Source organism: Ambystoma mexicanum, chromosome 9 (genome assembly GCF_040938575.1).
Source record: "Ambystoma mexicanum isolate Mex_15411 chromosome 9, UKY_AmexF1_1, whole genome shotgun sequence".
NCBI classification, from domain to species: Eukaryota; Metazoa; Chordata; class Amphibia; order Caudata; family Ambystomatidae; genus Ambystoma; species Ambystoma mexicanum.
Genome location: NC_090931.1, coordinates 899,982,330 through 899,999,312, shown reverse-complemented (window position 1 = coordinate 899,999,312; position 16,983 = coordinate 899,982,330). Strand labels below are relative to the sequence as shown.

The window sequence follows — 16,983 nt, the reverse complement described above, 5'->3', positions numbered from 1 at the left end:
CGACCACAGGTTAAGTAGTCCCATTCAGGCCTCAAGAGGGCCTGGATGAAGCAGCAAGGTCTGCATCAGGTAAGTGTGCACCCAAGCACTTAAACACATATCCTCTTCTATGAGCCTGGCGCCTAAGGCGCCAGGACTGGGGTCCGCTATGAGCCTGGCGCCTAAGGCGCCAGGACTGAGTCCAAAGGGCCCCGACTTGGGCCCGTTGAGACTTCCCTGGGGAAAATGTCTGCCTCTGGGGTTGCTGGGCCCGGCCTGGCTCCTTAGAGGTAGGCATCATGACATCATGCTCGATCTACCAGCTAACCTGCGGATTCACCCCGTTTTTCATGTGTCACTTTTGAAACCAGTGCACCCAGGAACCAGATTAACAAAGCCACCAGAACCGATTCAGATAGATGGGGAGCCTGAATTCGAGGTGAAGAACATTTTGGTTTCTAAGATCTCAAAATAAAAACTTTTCTATCTAATTGATTGGAAAGGGTACGGGCCTCAGGAAAGGTCTTGGGAACCCAGTGATCACATACATGCACCTCGGCTGGTAAAAAGGTTCCATCGGAATTTCCCAAACAAACCGAAACCTCCAGAAGGAACGACCTTGGGAGGGGCCTTGGGGGGGGGGGGGGGAGTGCTGTCATGATGCCTACCCCCGGAGCACCAGGCCAGGCCCAGCACCCCCGGAAGCAGGCATCATGCCCTCGGGTAAAAGCCCAGCGGCCCCTTATAGGGGCTCTTTGGACTCAGTCCTGGCGCCTTTGGTGCCAGGCTCATAAAGGGAGGTGTTTTGTGCACTTACCTGATGCAGACCATGCTGCACGCTTCAGGCCTCCCTGAGACCTGAAAGGGACTATTTTTTCATAGGGACTATTTTTTCACTCGGGCGTGGCCAGGGAAGGATACATACCTAGTTGGAGAAGGATACATACCTGGGACTTCTTTGGAGGCTATTTAAGCCACGCCCAGACAGCAGCTCATGCTTCGCGTTGTTCTGCTTCCTGCAGCTTAACGCTCACCGTGTCTGCTCCTGCTCCTGGACTCCAGCCACGCCCGCCTCGAACCTGGAAGACCTGCAAGGAAGGAAGAGAAGAGAAAGGTGAAAACCAAGGACTATTTCAAACTTCTTACCTGCATCTGGAATCTTCTCGCCAGCATCCCTGAAGAAAGACTTCCATTTAAAAGCATCGCTTTGCTCGCTGCAGCGCCACGCTTCACTCACCTGTCCTCGAGACATCTCCTGGCTCCATCGCGGCTGTCGGCATCGGACGCCACATCTCTGCACCTAGGGGAGAGAGGCAGAAGGAACACAGAAGGAAAGCCTGATTAACAGCCATAATACTTACCGGCTTTTCTTCCACAGGCAGGTACCGACCCCGGCCCCTATGGGGAAAGGACAAGAGACATTTCTGGGGAATGATGAGGACATTTAGAGGGAACACCCTCATCACTAATCACCTCGGCAGTTTAACCCCTCGACGCATCGCCTTCATTCTGCACCTGAAATAAAGGACAGATCACAGGTTAGAAAGACAACATAAAGGGGGCCTCACTTGAACTTTGAACTTTCATACTTTCGGCGCATCGCTCAGGAAAGTCAAGTGGATTTTGCCAGCGCCAATCTGAAAACCAGTAAAGTAACTGGACGAACACGCGCCCCTGCACCAGAAGCAGGATGGAGAGTTCATCCTTCCAAACCATAAGGTGAGCTTAAACCGGGGTTTGGAGGAAGTTAGAGAGGAACGAAGGGGGAAGGGGGAAAGGGGGGAGCTGGCACACTATTCTGCAGACTGTTAATCCCCTTTCTCATCTGCAGAAGGATATTCCTACGGGCCAGGCAAGTACGATTTGGAGGTCCTGTCCAATCGGTGTTCCGGGTCCTGCGCATCACGCTAGAAGAGGCCACAGCAATCCAGACTAGACCAGCGCCCCTGTGGGAACCAGGGTGAGCGTTACAATCAGGTTTTGCAACCAGATGTGCAGGCCAGACTTCTCAACATGCCTTATGATGGCTTGAGGCTGTTTGGTAGTAAGGCTGATGAAAGTCTAGAAAAACTACAGACCTCAAAAGCGGCAGCTAAATCTCTTAGTGCCTCCATGCGACAGCCTCAGAAACCCTATTTGGGCTCATCTTCCTGGAGGGGTCATTCTTTTCGGTACTACTTTGGTAGAGGAAGAGGCAAGAGAAATGTCACTCGTGGTGGACGAAGAAAGACTGCAAAGCCAACCTCAGGAACGGCATCTTTGCCCTCAGCCGCTCCTGCAGCCGCCTCTAAATCACTGTGAGACCTTGTTGCACAAAACCCCGGTGGGAGGCAGAATCTCTCAGCATCTGAAAGAATGGCGGGCATTACTTCAGATGCTTGGGCACTGGAAACAGTGGCTCAAGGTTACTGCCTTCCCTTCCTAAAAAGACCTCAGGACCATCCACCGGGAACCAACTTGTCAAAATTCCAGATCTGCCTCTGTTGCAAGACATTTTAACCCTGCTAAAGAAAGGCACAATAGAACCTGTAGCGTAGAGGAACAAGGGTTGGTACTCCCCATACTTTCTCATCCCAAAGAAGGACGGAGCATTGAGGCCCATCGAGTTCCTCAGGCAGGACAAGTTCAAGATGGTCACACTTTCTCAGACCCTTCAGGCTCTCCAACTCCAAGACTGGCTGGTACCATTGGACCTTCAGGAGGCTTACTTTCATGTGCCAATCCATCCCAAGCACAGAAAGTACCTGAGGTTCGCGATTGGCAATTCTCACTATCAGTTTCGAGTTCTGCCTTTCGGGTTGACCTCCGCCCCGAGGGTTTTCACCAAATTGATGGCAGTTGTGGCAGCGGGTCTGAGGAGAGGGGGGGGATTCACGTCTAACCCTATCTGGACGATTGGTTGATGAGAGCACGTTCTCCCGAACAAGCTCAGGAACATCTATCGATCACCTGTCACTCCTATCAAAAACTGGGCTTCTCCCTCAATTTCAAGAAGTCCTTCATGATACCATCCCAACAGCTTCAATTTATCAGAGCAGTTTTGGACACTTCCTCGGGCCAAGCCTCGGCTCCCGAGGTGAGAGCTCTCCACATTCTGCAGATGGTAACAAAGTCCAGAATGCCCAGCATCTGCCGGCTTTCGATTTTCTGAGGTTTCTCGGCCTCATGGCATCCTGCATTTTTCTGGTGCCAGAGGCCAGGTTGAGAATGAGATCCCTTCAATGGGCCCTCAGAACTCAGTGGTCCCAGTTCTCGGGGAATATGTCGGATGCAAGTCCCGAGCACAGTTGCTCAGGACCTACTATGATGGGCTTGCAACGACAACATCCTCAAGGGAGAATTTTATTGGCAACCATGGCCGGAGATAACAGTAGTCACGGATGACTCACTCACAGGGTGGGGAGCCCATACCAACGATCTGACAATCAGCGGTCGCTGGTCTCCATCAGAGTCCAAACTACACATCAACCTATTGGATCTGAGGGCAATCAGACTAGTGCTGAAGGCTTTTATGCCCTCTGTACAGGGAAAGAATGTCCTGATAATGACAGACAACACGGTGGCCGGGTACTACCTCAACAAGAGAGGAGGAATAGGGTCACTACCGCTGTGCAGAGAGGCAATGCAGCTCTGGTTCTGGGCAATACGAGAAGGAATCTCTCTATCGGCAGTTCACCTAGCGGCGGATGCTCTGGGCAGGCAGAGCACAGTCTCCCACAAGTGGGAACTAGCTCAGGAAGTCCTTCTGGAGATCTTCGCCCTTTGGGGAACCCCTCAAGTGGATCTGTTCGCGACCACGGTGAACCGGAAGTGCTAACAGTACTGCTCAAGGGAATTTCCTCCAAGAGGAGCTCTAGGAGACACGTTCGTGGTGGACTGGATGTTTTCACTTCTGTACGTGTTTCCTCCAGTCCCCCTGATTCCTTAAGTAATCAGGAGGTTGAGAAAGTTCAGGGAAACCATGATCCTAATTGCCCTGGATTGGGCCAAGAGGACGTGGTACCCGGACCTTCTGGACATGTCCATCTGCCCTCCAATACGTCTTCTGCAAAGAGAGGATCTTCTCTCGCAGGAGGAAGGTCCGGTTCTCCATCCAGAGGTCAAGACACTCAACCTTCATGCATGGTTTCTGAGAGGTTGAGATACAAGGATTGAGATCTTCTGGATGACGTAATGGAGATTTTGCTTTTGGCCAGAAGGCCAGCAACAAAATCCTTGTACCGGTGTCATTGGAACAAGTCAGTAACTGGTGCAAAGATAAGGATGTGGACCCTTTTCAATGTGGCACCCCAATGGTGCTCTTTCCTATTGCATCTAGCCAATCTGGGGCTCCAGATCAGAACAATCAAAGGATATCTAGCGGCGCTGTCCATTTTCAAGCGCTCCTCGGAAGAGGTTTCTTACTTCAAAATTCCATTGATAATTCAATTCCTGAAAAGGGCTCACTAATGTGTACCCTCCAGTCCCCTTTCATGTCCCAACTTGGGATTTAAATCTAGTACTTAAGTTTCTAACTTGTATAACTTTTGAGCCTCTGCACTCTTGTCCCTTGAGGCTTCTAACATCAAAAACTGTTCTTCTTGTGGCCTTAACAACAGCCCGCAGGGTTAGTGAACTACAGGCTCTCTCATGTAAACCTCCATATACTTATTTTTACAAGGAGAAGGTAGTTCTTAAAGTTAAACCCACTTTGTTACCAAAAGTAGTTTCTGACTTCTATTTGTCACAGAAAATCATATTACCAACATTCTATCCTCCTCCTCATTTGGGCAAAGAAGAGGAGAGACTTCATAGACTGGACCCCAAAAGGGCTCTAACTTTTTACATTTCAAGAATGTCAAAATTACGTCAAGATGACCAACTTTTTGTAGGTTATACAGGTCATAAATTGGGATTAGCGGTGACAAAACAAACCATATCCCGCTGGATCATTCTGGCTATAATGGAGTGCTACAGATTGGTGGGAAAGGACCCCCCAGATGTGCTTCGAGCCCATTCCACTAGGGAGATGGCTACTTCTGCGGCTCTGAAGAGGGGAGTCCCGGCAGCAGATATTTGTTCAGCTGCAACCTTCATTAAGCATTATTGCTTAGATGCCTCTTCCTCCAATGAGGGTTTATTTTCCAAGGCGGTACTTCATTCCATCCATGAAAACAATAACTAGTACTCCCACCTCCAAAATTTCCACTGCTATGGGAGTCTATCACAAGATGAGGAATACGTGGGAGGACACAATCCATTCGAAGAACAAGTTGCTTACCAATTGTAACGTTCTTTCGACTGGATGTTCCTCCCACGTATTCCTCATCGCCCCTCCCATTCTACCGCGCAGTACAGTTTGCGTTTCTTACTTTCCTCTCACGAAATGTCTATCAGTCATGAGGCACGCCTGGGTGTTCCTCGAATAGTTTCTCGAAAAAACAGAACTGAAGCCAACGGGTGCGGCACAAGCTATTTATACTGATGGTAACTTCGACACGGTACGGAGCCTATCGAGGGACATCGACGCCACGACCTCGTGCACAGCGCCCTCTGTCGAGAAATGTTTTTCCGAAGCAGCAAAGCTGGCAGAATATGAATATCACAAGATGAGGAATACGTGGGAGGAACATCCAGTCGAAAGAACGTTACAGTTGGTAAGTAACTTGTTCTTCTCCCTTGGCCGATTAAGATCAGTGTTGGTCTGGTCAGGGGTCCTCCTTGAGCTTTGCTCAGAGTGGTGGAATTGAGAGAGAAACTTCTAAGAACTTAACTTGGCTTTTTTATTCTGTTTCTAGATCATTTACCTGCGACTGTTAGCGTTGGAACTTTTGTTCTCGAAGCACACCCTCCTGCAAAGTTCTAGACCCCCATTCCTAGCAGGACTTGATTTACTAAGGGTTATGGTCTTAACCTAGGTTTTTCTTGTGGGTGTTCAAACTGTTTTCTAACAATTTACTTACCTGTCTCCAGCTGCTTCTAAAATGCTATTTGCTCTGTTTCTCACTTGCTTTACCATGCAGTTACTTAATGTTGCTCTTTACATTGCTGACTATTGCATAACTGTGTTCATGGTGAAGTGTTGGTGTTCTGTTAGCAGAACCTCCAACCAGTGAATGTGTATTTGATAGTTGTGTGGCAAGAGCTACCTGGAGTTTGCATTGCTTACAGTGTATTCAAGGGGCTTGTATGTTGTGTACATCTTCAGTCTACCTTGACAAATTGGAGTGCTGTGTGTGTGAGTGTCTCATTGTACCCTTAGACCACTGTCACAGCCTCCTCAGTGTAATCCTTGCTTCTCTGCTATCCTATCTTGATTGAGTTTGACTAGATATCAGTGTAATCTCCCAGTTCGCTATAATAGGGGGGCTCTCTCAGAATCCACCCCTGGGTTGATTCTAAAAATCCATTTTAACAAACCGTTTCACCACAATTCACATAAAAGGTACAATCTGAGGATGTAGGTTCCGACGGGTTCTAGGAGTACCAGCATGCGCTGAGTAAGGACAGTCACATGAACACCCCTCTGCACCACATTTAATTCTGAAGAAACGTATTTTACTTCTCCTGACCTACTACTGGATGGCAGAATATGCATAGCATGGTATTCTAAACCTCTACAAGCACCAGAAAGACTATTACTGGGTAAGATTTGTTATATATGTAAATAGATATACAAACATACGCATAGAGAAGTGTGCATGGTACCAATTGTATTCAGTACCAAACCCTCCCCTCCTATCAATAAAGCCAGACTGCCAGCAACTGACCCAATTGTCAGAATTTGGACCAACTTGAACTGTCTGCTATTTCACTAAGGAGGTCTTCCAACAACTCTCACCAGAGGACTATGAAAAAACTTAACAGTTTTCCAGATTCTTATTTTGCTTTTGAGGGTCTTTGTTGGATATCGAGTCCTGCCATTTCCTGGTGTGGTGAAGTATTGATTGCAATAAATGAATTGAGCTTGGTGTTTGTGCTACATGATGTTGGTGGTCCACATTATTTGATGTTTTTCAGGTATCACGCGTATCTGTTGAATATCATTAAGTCTTGGGGTTCTATTTAAGCTGTCTGATGAGGGTCCATTTTATGTTTGGTCTCTGTTCTCTGTTGCTTGTTCGATCTTTTTGGGTATCAAGGTGGGTTGGATGTCAATGTTCTGTGTTCCTATGTTATAACCTTAATAGCCTCTGTGTTTAGGAACAGTTGGTGTTCGTTGTGGGGAAGATTGATGGTCTCATGCTGGTAAATGGGCGTAAACACAATGCTGATGATGTGGTGGCTACAGCACTGGCAGTTGAACCAATGAAGTTTGTCTACCGTGGAAGGTAAATATTTAGCACAGTTTTGCCTCCACCATACATGTACCAAGCCTTCACCAAAAACTATAAAATTGGGTTTACTGTTTTCCAAATCATCTTTTTCACAGCAGTCACATTAATATTGCATGCTCTGTAAGTTGGTTAATTACTTAATGGTCTCGGTGAAGGGTTATAATAGTTGAAAGTTGAAGTTACCCATGCATCCATTTGTTCTTGCATATCAGCTTGGTACTGAAACAACAAGGAGGATGTTCGGAAATATTTCTCTTTTTGCAACTTCCCCCCATAGACATCAATGTGACACCCTACTTTTTGCTAGTGTGCTGTATCTTTCCTGCTGTTTGGAGGCAAGTGCAGCTTTTTTGCTTCACTTTACTTACTTTGCTAAACTCATCTGTTTTGAGGGCACAATCAATCCCCATAGTGCTTGAGAACTCTGTTCTCAACAGTAAAATTCTCTTTTTATTTCACCTGCACAAATCGCCTTTTGTGAAGTGCAGTAGAGACCCTTAGTGTCTCTAACATTTGTTAACTTTGTGGTGACTTTCAAGATGCGTCCAGGATGGGTTGGTAGTAGCAGATACTTTTATGTTTGCTTTTTTTATAGTCTCGTGCAGTTTCGCATTTTATCGCTGAATGACATTTAGAGTCCTACATACTCTAAATTGATCATACATGGTAAGCCCTTTCCAAGAAAGCTCCAGCTTTCTTGGGCAAAGGGGTAGTCTGTGCATGGCTGTTTGGACTCAGTCCACATTCGTGCCACAGTGAGAACTGCAGGGCAGATGCAGTGGCCGGAGGCTGTCCAGGATTGGACAGCCCCAGACAAGTTTGACCAGATGCTTTCCATTGGTGGGCTGGGGGTAACTCATCGAGTGAATAAAGAAATGGAACCAGCTAAGTAACCAACTGTTTGAGAACTAATAGGCTGAAAATGAAGGTGTTACCAAACATTGTTACTTAGTAAATATTCTGTCAGTTCAAATAAGTACTTGAGGATATACCACACAGTATACAAATACACAGTACATTATACAAATAGTAATGGTCTTTGAGGACTCTCCTAATCATCATACTTAATGTGGGCACACTGTCTATCTACTGACAGACACACCTGATATAGTGACTGGGGAGAATGGAACCAGAGAGTCTGACAGCGTTATAAAACTAAACAAAACAAAACATGTTGCCTGCACAACATATAGTTCATTGTCCTACTTGAAACAGCCCACTCCTATTTAATATGGTAAGTCCCCTACTTGGTGGAGTTATAGACGCATAACATAAAGACAAAGGGTTGGAAGAAAAGGGATCCTGGCATTTTTACACATAGGAACAATGTCATACAGACCCCTATTTGTATTTATTGAATTTTATATAGCACGTTAAGCCAAAGCGCTTTACATGAAACAGGAAAAACATTACATTATAAGCAAGTTAATACAAATCATGAATCAAGTAACAGAGAACAATATACGGAACAATTTACCATGAGACCGTCAGAATAAACATGTGTAGGACAGGACATTTGTCAGAAAACAGTAGAGAACCGTCAGGTTGGAGATTGGAGTAAATGGGATTTTAGAGAAGTGCGGAAAGAGGAGTATGAGGTGATGGAGCGGATAGGGAGAGGGAGACAGTTTCAGTGAAGTGGAGCAAGAAGCTGAAGGAACGGAAACTGGATGGTGCACAAGGTGCGGGTGGAACAGTGAGTAGGAAGTGATCAGCAGAACAGAGTGTGCGAGAGGGAGAGTAGAAAGAGAGGAGGGAGGAAAGATAGGTTGGGGCAAGGCCATATAGAGATTTGAAGACAAGACAGCGGAAGTTGAATTTGAGTTGGGAATGAAAGGAGAGCCAGCTCAGCGAGGCGAGTGAAGAAGAGATGGAATCGTGAAGAGAGAGAAGACAGAGAGAACGGATGGAAGAATGGTAGATGGATTTAAGGTATCACTACATAATATACCCAACAAAAATATCGCCGTAGATATGGCCGATTGGTTCGCCATAGGCGATATTTTTGTTGGGGATATTATTTGGGAGCGGGGGTTGCAGGGGTGTCCCCCGCACATTAAAAAATGATGCAGGGGTGTCTACCACAGGGTCTATTTGTGAATTTTGCCACAAAAATAGGTTGATATTTTTGCATCGTGATATTTTTGCGGCGGAATTAACACATGGAACCGGATTTAAGGGGGGGCTAGATGTGAGAAAGGGAGGCTGAAGAGGAGAGCTGAGCAGTAGAAGAGTCTAGAGAAGATTAAAGAGGATATTAGGAGTTTAGTTGCATGAAAGGTAAGGAAGGGTCGGATTTTGGGAATGTTATAAAGATGGAAGCGACAGGAACGGGAGGTAAGAGAGATGTGATGAGTAAAGGAGAGGTTAGAGTCGAAGTGGAGACCGAGATTGCGGGCGAAGGGGGAGATGGGGAGCTGGGAGGGAGGAAAGAGAATGGAGGGAGGTGGAGAGGGGGAGGGAGGTTGTTAGCAGGAAAGAATAAGACTTCGGTTTTGTCAGTGTTCAGGATTAGAAAATGGGAGGACATCCAGGATTTGATAGCGGTGAGGCAGGATGAGATTTTAAGTTCTGGGGTGAAGGAAGAGAAGGAGAGGAAAAGCTGGGTGTTGTCAGCATAGAAGTGGTGAGATACACTAGAGGAAGAGATGATTGAAGCTAGAAAGGAGGTATAGATTGAGAAGAGAAAAGGGCCGAGCACGGATCCTTGGGGGACACCGTAGTTGAGGGAGTAGGAAGGGGAGATGCTGCCGCCCCAGGAAACTGCAATGGTGCAATTGGATAGATATGAGGTGAAGAAGTTGAGGACGTAGCCTCTGAAGCCAAAGGAAGAGAGAGAGTCAAGAAGTAGAGGGTGATCTACAGTGTCAAAGGCAGCTGAGAGGTCAGGAAGAATGAGAATAGATTCATGTTTAGAGTAGCGGGCAGTGAGGAGGGAGTTAAGAACAGAGGTGAGAGCGGTTTCAGTGGCGTGGTTGGGGCGAAATCCTGATTGAGTAGGTGGGAGGAGAGAGAGGTTGGAGACGAAGGCTGAGAGTTGTGAGTAGACAAGGCGTTTAGATAGGAAGGGTAAGAGAGAGATGGGGCGAAAGTTGGAAGCCAGGAGGGGGGTGTCTGAGGGCTTTTTCAGGATTGGGATGATAGTAGCATGCTTGAAGGCACAGGGAAAGGTAGCGGTAGTAAGACAAATGTTGAAAAGGGAAGTAAGGTAAGCTATGAGGAGAGGATAGACTTTAGGGATGAGAGGTGGGTAGGGGGTCAGAGGGAGCAGCAGTTGGGTGAGTGAGAGACTGGTGTGAAGTTAGAAATGGTGGTGGTTGGGGTAGTGGGAGATGGAGAAGAGGGAGAGTAAGAGGAGGATTGCAAAATGTCTTGACGTAGAGTGTGTACCTTAGAGGAGAAGATCAGAAGCTGAAAGAGGAGAGGCAATAGAATGATCAGGGGTAGGTCAAGGTTTTAAAGATTCGGCTGGGGTGAGAGGATTGAGTTTGGAGGAGGTCTGAGAAGTAGGTTTGTTTAGCCGAGTTGATGCAGTTGTCATAGAGGGTGTGATAGGAGAAGAAGGTGGCTTGCTTGGTTGGGGAGCAGTGTTTGAGCCAGCGTCGTTCAAGGCGTCGGAGGAGGCGGCGCATGAAAGATGTGGAGAGCCAAGGTTGGGCGGGTTTGCTGGAAGGGCGGAAGGAGGTGAGCGGGTAGAGTTGGTCAAGACTGGAGGTGAGGGAAGAAGATAGAGTGGTTGAGGCCTTGTTAGCCGAGAGGGAAGAGAAGTGAGTAAGAGAGGGGGGAGGGAGATGGTGCAGGAGTCGTAGAAATGAGAGGAATTAAAGTTACGCAGGTCTCGCCGGGAGAAAGAGATGGAGATGGAGATGGAGGGGGAGGAGAAGAAGGGGGAGTGAGGGAGACCGAGAGTAAAGAGTGGTCCGATAGTTAGGGAGGTCAGATACAGAGGAGGCAGTGAAAGAAGAGACAAATATGAGGTCGAGAGTAGAGCTGGAAGAGTGATTGGGTGGGGTAGGGAGAGGGGTAAGAAGGTAAGAGTCAAGTATTGATAGTAGGGGGGAGGTTAGGTGAGTGGTGGAGAGATGGGGGTTAAAGTCACAGAGTAAGATTAGGGGTGTGGGACTGGGGGAGACGAGGCCAAGGAGGTGGTCAATGTCGTAGAAGGATCCAAGAGGGCCAGGTGGACGGTAAATGATGAGAAAAGATATGGCATGCAGGTAGGTAAAGATTTAATACATATATTCAAAGGTGGGGGAAGACTGGAAGAGGTGTAGGACAGGGGGTTGATAGGCACTTGGGGTGAAAGAGGAGCCTAATGCTGCCTCCACGGCCAGTGGAACGGGGGACATGGGCGACTGAAGAGGAGGAGGAAGTGAGAGAGTAAATATACCAACATTCCACATTGATTCTAATTCAAATGCACACATCAACTAGACTGGGTTAGAGGGTGGAAGACAATTATGAAAAACAGCCAAGGGCCTCCCAAAAAGCCTGATACATTTTAGAGACTGTTACTATTGAAGTTCACTGCTGGGAAAAATAGTTTGTCACCAAAATTAGATCCAGTGTACATCTACATTCTCAGTTAAAGAAGTAGAGAGCATGACTTTAAAAAATGCATCTAAAATCTCAGGCAATCGCTAAACATCTATCTCTTGACCTAAACCCCGTGCCGGAGTGCAGTAAAATGGCACTGAGGCAGGAAAGTGTCGCATCAGGAGAGTTCAAGATGAGTAGAAAGTTCCATATAGTTAAACGGGACAAAGTTCGTAGGCCAGTCACTGTGTAGGGAAATAAAGTTAAATATCTGTTTTACCCCACAAGTGCTGATTCAGTGGCAAACAACCCCAGCGGAGGACATAGGAGAACCCCATGAAGAGAACCAGAAGCCCTAGGAGGGGATGCAATAAACCAGGAAACACCCCCAGTGTTATCCAATGGGAAATGCGGTAAAAGGCTTGATTCTACAAAGTCTCGACCTCGAACCAGAGGACCCAAGAGAGTGAGTATCAAAAATAAGTACACGTTCGAGGATCCAGAGCGAAGTACTCTGCAATGGTTTCAAGAAAAACCGCTCCAGCAGCACGAAACAACCCTGTAAGTATAGGGCTTCTTTCTGGGTGTTGATTACAAGGATATGGTGCCCCGGGGCTGGCTTGAAATTTGAGCCAAAGAAGACCCCAACGACCAAAAGGAACAATAAAGGATTTTCACATGACAGAGCGTCTCAAGCCAGCGGCAACAATTCCGGCACGAAAGACGAGGATACCCAACAAAGTTGATCCCAGCGACTTGGTGGACAATCTGGGAGTGTTACTTCCCCAAAACATGATCCCACAATAGATACGATGGTGGAGACAACCCAGGATGAAGCAGGGTATTGGTTACCCACTATCCTTCCAGGCGACTGCAGCGTCCTGCACCAAGGCAAGAGACCCTACATCATGGGAATCGGCAGCAAATTGGCCTGGGAACAGTTTCAGCACAGTAGGCCTGACTCAACATCGAAGTGAAGTCTGTAGCCTGGGCTTCTAGCAGCATGAAACCCCAGCCAGGGTGTGGCTAAGCCTCTTCACCCAGAACGGGGGGACCTAAAAATACAGTCATGGCGGGAAGTCCTCCAGCTGGTCAGTAAACTTGCTACTTCCGAACATCCAGCGACAAGAGAGATAACTGCAATTAGGTTTACCCATAGATACCACTACTCTGAGAGACTGGCAAAAACCAGCCCACCAATCGCAAGAGGGTGCTAGAGGCAAAGGTCTCAGGTGGCCAAACAATGTGGTTGGTCCTGAAGACTGACGCTCAGCCCAGGAAAAACCCCCACAGGCTATGTGAGGTAGAGCCCAGGGACTTCTTTTGGTCTAAACCAGTAAAAAATATCGATGCTCCCATGTGGGCTCACAAAGACCCCTCCCCCACCCCCCACGTGTGCAGAACGGCCATTTTAAGCCTTCTCATGGCTCCCCAGAAAAAAGGAAGTCGTAAAATACAAACTGGCAGAGAGCAGGACTTTCAAAAATTACTTAGTACCCTAATGGCTACCCAAAAGGTACATTGGGCTACCAATAAAGTCCAATGGCTTACCACCCCTTGTGAAGCTAAAACTGCCATCAGTCCATTACCTAAAACCAATATAGGGTTCTTAAATCACACTAGGGCATAAATGGTGTGCTTACAAAGGACTAGTGCATCTGGGAGCCTTATGTGGGCAACTATTAGGAATTATTTTTCGGTTTGCTGATTTTCCCTCCGTTACATCATTGGACCCCCCTCCTCACTTGTTGCTATGGCTGGCACCCTAACCTAACTTGGAGTTAACTAAAGTCTTTTTGCTTTACTTTTTGTGCTTTACTCATCTTTTTTGGGGGCACTGGTCAGTCCTTATGTTTCCAAGTGCAGGGGGGGCCGTGTCCCCTTTTGCAAGATTTTTTTGTTTTTGTTGTGTAGCATACATCTCCGTACAGTATGTGCTTCAGGGGATACTTTGTACCATTTTTCTTGTTTATTTTGTAACCTTTGTTACTTTGATGTGTACTGAACAGTCTGGTGGCAGCAGATCTCTTTGTACCGTGTGTTTAATTTTTGTATCACATTAAATTTCTTTATGTACTGCATAAAGCTCTCTAGTGTACCATATACTTAAAATAACCGTGTTTTTCGCTCTGCACGTCGGCTGTATTGTCCTTTGGCCTTCTGCATTCTCAGGTCAGGAAATGCCATATATGTTCAGCCCTTTCCCAGGCTTAGACTTCATTTTTGAGCCAAATGACAGTAAGACTGGGGGCTGGGTCCTTCCCAGACGTGAGACTGGGGCCTGTCTTGTCTGATCCACATTACAGCCAGAGATGTCTGAAGAAGGGCAGATATGTGGCGAGACGGTACAGGAGGCTGTCCCTGATTATCCAGTCCTTGCCAGTTTGAATGATGTACATGCATAATGTTGATGAACTGGGGCAGTCCTTGGCTCGAATTTGGTATAAAAGAAGTCTTGCAGCTGTTTCTGAGTAAGTCGTTGCCGCCAAGGTTCCGAAAAAGACGGGCAACCTGCCGAAGACCTGAAGACTGCTACTGAAATCGACCATCGGTTCCTCCCGCCAAGTCCTGGTGAAGTCCTGCCTGTCTGCAACGATCCACAGTAGACTCTAGTTGGTGCTTCAACTCTTGGGCAGTGTGACAAATTCATCCCTTCTCCCCAAGGGGGAGCCCTCCTGTGAGGCTACGGAGGTGAGCCCGTTCTGCAACACCCTCCTTAGGGGTTAAGGCAAGTGGGACCTCACCGGGAGGGACTCCCCCTTTGGGTACAAGGACTCTCGTTCCTGTGAGGAACTCCCTGATAGTCTCCAAGTGATGGTTTATATGGACTTATTCAATAAACCAAACTGTTATCAAACTCATGAAGATAACATGATGTTATATTATGAACGACAAGAAATTGAAGATATCCCTTTAAAATAAAGTCCCCAATGGACTGCAACGAGGAGGATGAAAAGGGGTGCAAGACCAACAAGAGATCGAGAGAAGGTCGAGAGTGGAGTAAAGGCAGAGAGCACAGAAGCGGCCAAGAGGGAGTAGTGACCTGAGAGACGCATGGAAAATTCCCTGTGCGAAACGGAAGCAGGTGGGACTCTGAGAGAACTCAGAGCTGACATGTAGCTGAGACGCTCTAGCGCGGAACCAGAAACGCTGAGCAACCACGTGCAAGAGCGGAAGAAAGCCATGCAAGAGGGAGGAGAAAGAGTGGTGGTTGCGTGACCACAGAATCAGAGTGGTGGCCAGTCTGCCCGTGCAACATCGCCGACACCAGGCAGGGGAGAAAGCAGCTCCCTCCAAGTCACTATCCCTGTGACGTCTCAAAGACGAGAACGGCACATCCAAGAAGGAGATGCTGTGGAAAGCAAGCCGCGGAGCAGCAATGAGAAGGAAAGAGAATACAAGGGCCTGCAGGTACAGCTGACGTTGCCCTGTGTGATGAATCCCCCGATGTCGTCACTTTTCCCCTAGCGGGAGCCTCTTCCCATAAGGCCAGGGAGGTGAGGCTGCTACCCGATAGTACCCCTCGGGGTGGCACTCAGCGGGGGTGGATGTCATGGGGAGGGAAGCCTCCAATGGGATTAGTGATGACATGGGGAGAACATGGTTCCGTTAGCCCACCTAACCCCAACTCACCTTCCTACCACCCTTCCACCAACACTTTCCCTAGTGTTCCTATATGTTTTTGCCCTGCCACCAATATAGGAAGTACTGGGATGTAGGGACATTATTCCTTTGAGTACTTAAATTAGGGAGAGACCAATTGACTCCCCGAAAGACCTCAAGATCAGTATTGGGAGGTAGAAGTGCAGAAGTATATGAGAACGTGAATGAACAGTCTAGCTTCTCTCGAAAACTGATAGGGCAGAGCCCATTCAAAACCTAAGAGGGAAACCAGGAAGGGAAGAGAAACCCTCCCTGGAGGAACCACTAGACTGCAAGTAGACCAGAGCAGAGAACAGGAGAAGTTGTTAATGGGGACGCTGCCCTGCAGGTGGAGCTGTCCCTATCCGGTCCGCCATGGACAGACTGACCGGAGCCGTGGAGAAGCAGGCGCCCAGGCACAAGGAGCAGCTGGAATGCACGGTCCACAGGAGACGCGCAGCCTGCGAGGATTCAAACATTGCAGAGTTGCTGCAGCACACCAGAAAACAGTAGGGGTCGCGAGATGCCCGGAAGGACACAGAGCAGAGCCACGACTGACCGAAGAACACCGGCAAGCCCTTTTCAGATACATGGGTTGCCAGTAAGGTTGGTGGGCCTCCATAAGGGCTGACAAGCATTCAAACATGGTTCAGGGACCTGCACCCTTTTATGAAGAGTAACTCAAGTAATCTTCATAGTCACAGTACCTGGCAGGACAGTGAACCAGGATTACTGCACACATATAGGTGGAATAACGGGTCTGGGTCCCACCCCCATAAGACTGGGAGCTCATGTGAAGTGTGAACCTTTGAAGTGAAAAGCAAGCCAGGGGAAGGGGGGGGGGGCATTCCTGCTGGCAGCGCAAACTGCATGCTAAAGTGTAAGAAGGGCTGCGGGAAGGGAGTCTTTCCAACCTGGCCTTGTGAACTGTGAAGCCTAGGCACTTCAGGAGACGGAAGCAATAACTCCTGGTGGTTTTCCCGAAGATTGTGTATCATGAAGGCAATCAGAAAGAAGGCCCGGGGAAGGGAGTGATTCCCCTGGCGCTGTGAGAACATTATTGAGAATAAAATACCTGAAGATGGAAGGCATTCTCCAGGACCCCAAATAGTGAAGATTCTGAACCGTGAAGCCAAACAGAAGAAGACCCGAGGAAGGGAGTAATTCCCCTGGCATGGTGGAGACATTGAAAACCAAATACCTGGAGAAGGGAGGCATTCTCCAGGAACCCACTAGTGAAACAAAACTATGGTCAATAAGGAATAATGTTTGAGTTGGAACTTCTTCTTTTGAATTGGAACTGAAACCTCACAACACCAGAAGCTTGAACTTTGTTTGTTTTCCACAGAAAGGAACTGAGACCTGGAGAAGGGAGTCATTCTCACAGGCGAAATTCCACCTACAATTGGAACTGTGGCTCATTGTACTGAAGAAGTGAGTCCTTCTGCATGTGATCTACTGAAAGGAGTAACTGAAGTGAGAAGAAACGTGTGACAAAACACGAGCACCA

At 47.7% G+C, this 16,983-nt stretch overlaps 1 protein-coding gene across 5 annotated transcripts in view; it reads left to right on the top strand.

The window, feature by feature from the left end:
* DIP2A (disco interacting protein 2 homolog A) overlaps positions 1 to 16,983 on the top strand; it is a 2,340,120-nt gene that overhangs the window by 1,431,889 nt on the left and 891,248 nt on the right. For all 5 annotated transcript variants that reach the window (XR_011274713.1, XR_011274712.1, XM_069616034.1 and 2 more), the window contains one exon: positions 7,162 to 7,289. Coding sequence is in view for 3 of the 5 variants with exons in the window: in XM_069616034.1 (XP_069472135.1) it covers positions 7,162 to 7,289 (128 nt within the window). In the remaining 2 variants the exon portion in view is untranslated. The remainder of the gene's footprint in view (positions 1 to 7,161; positions 7,290 to 16,983) is intronic.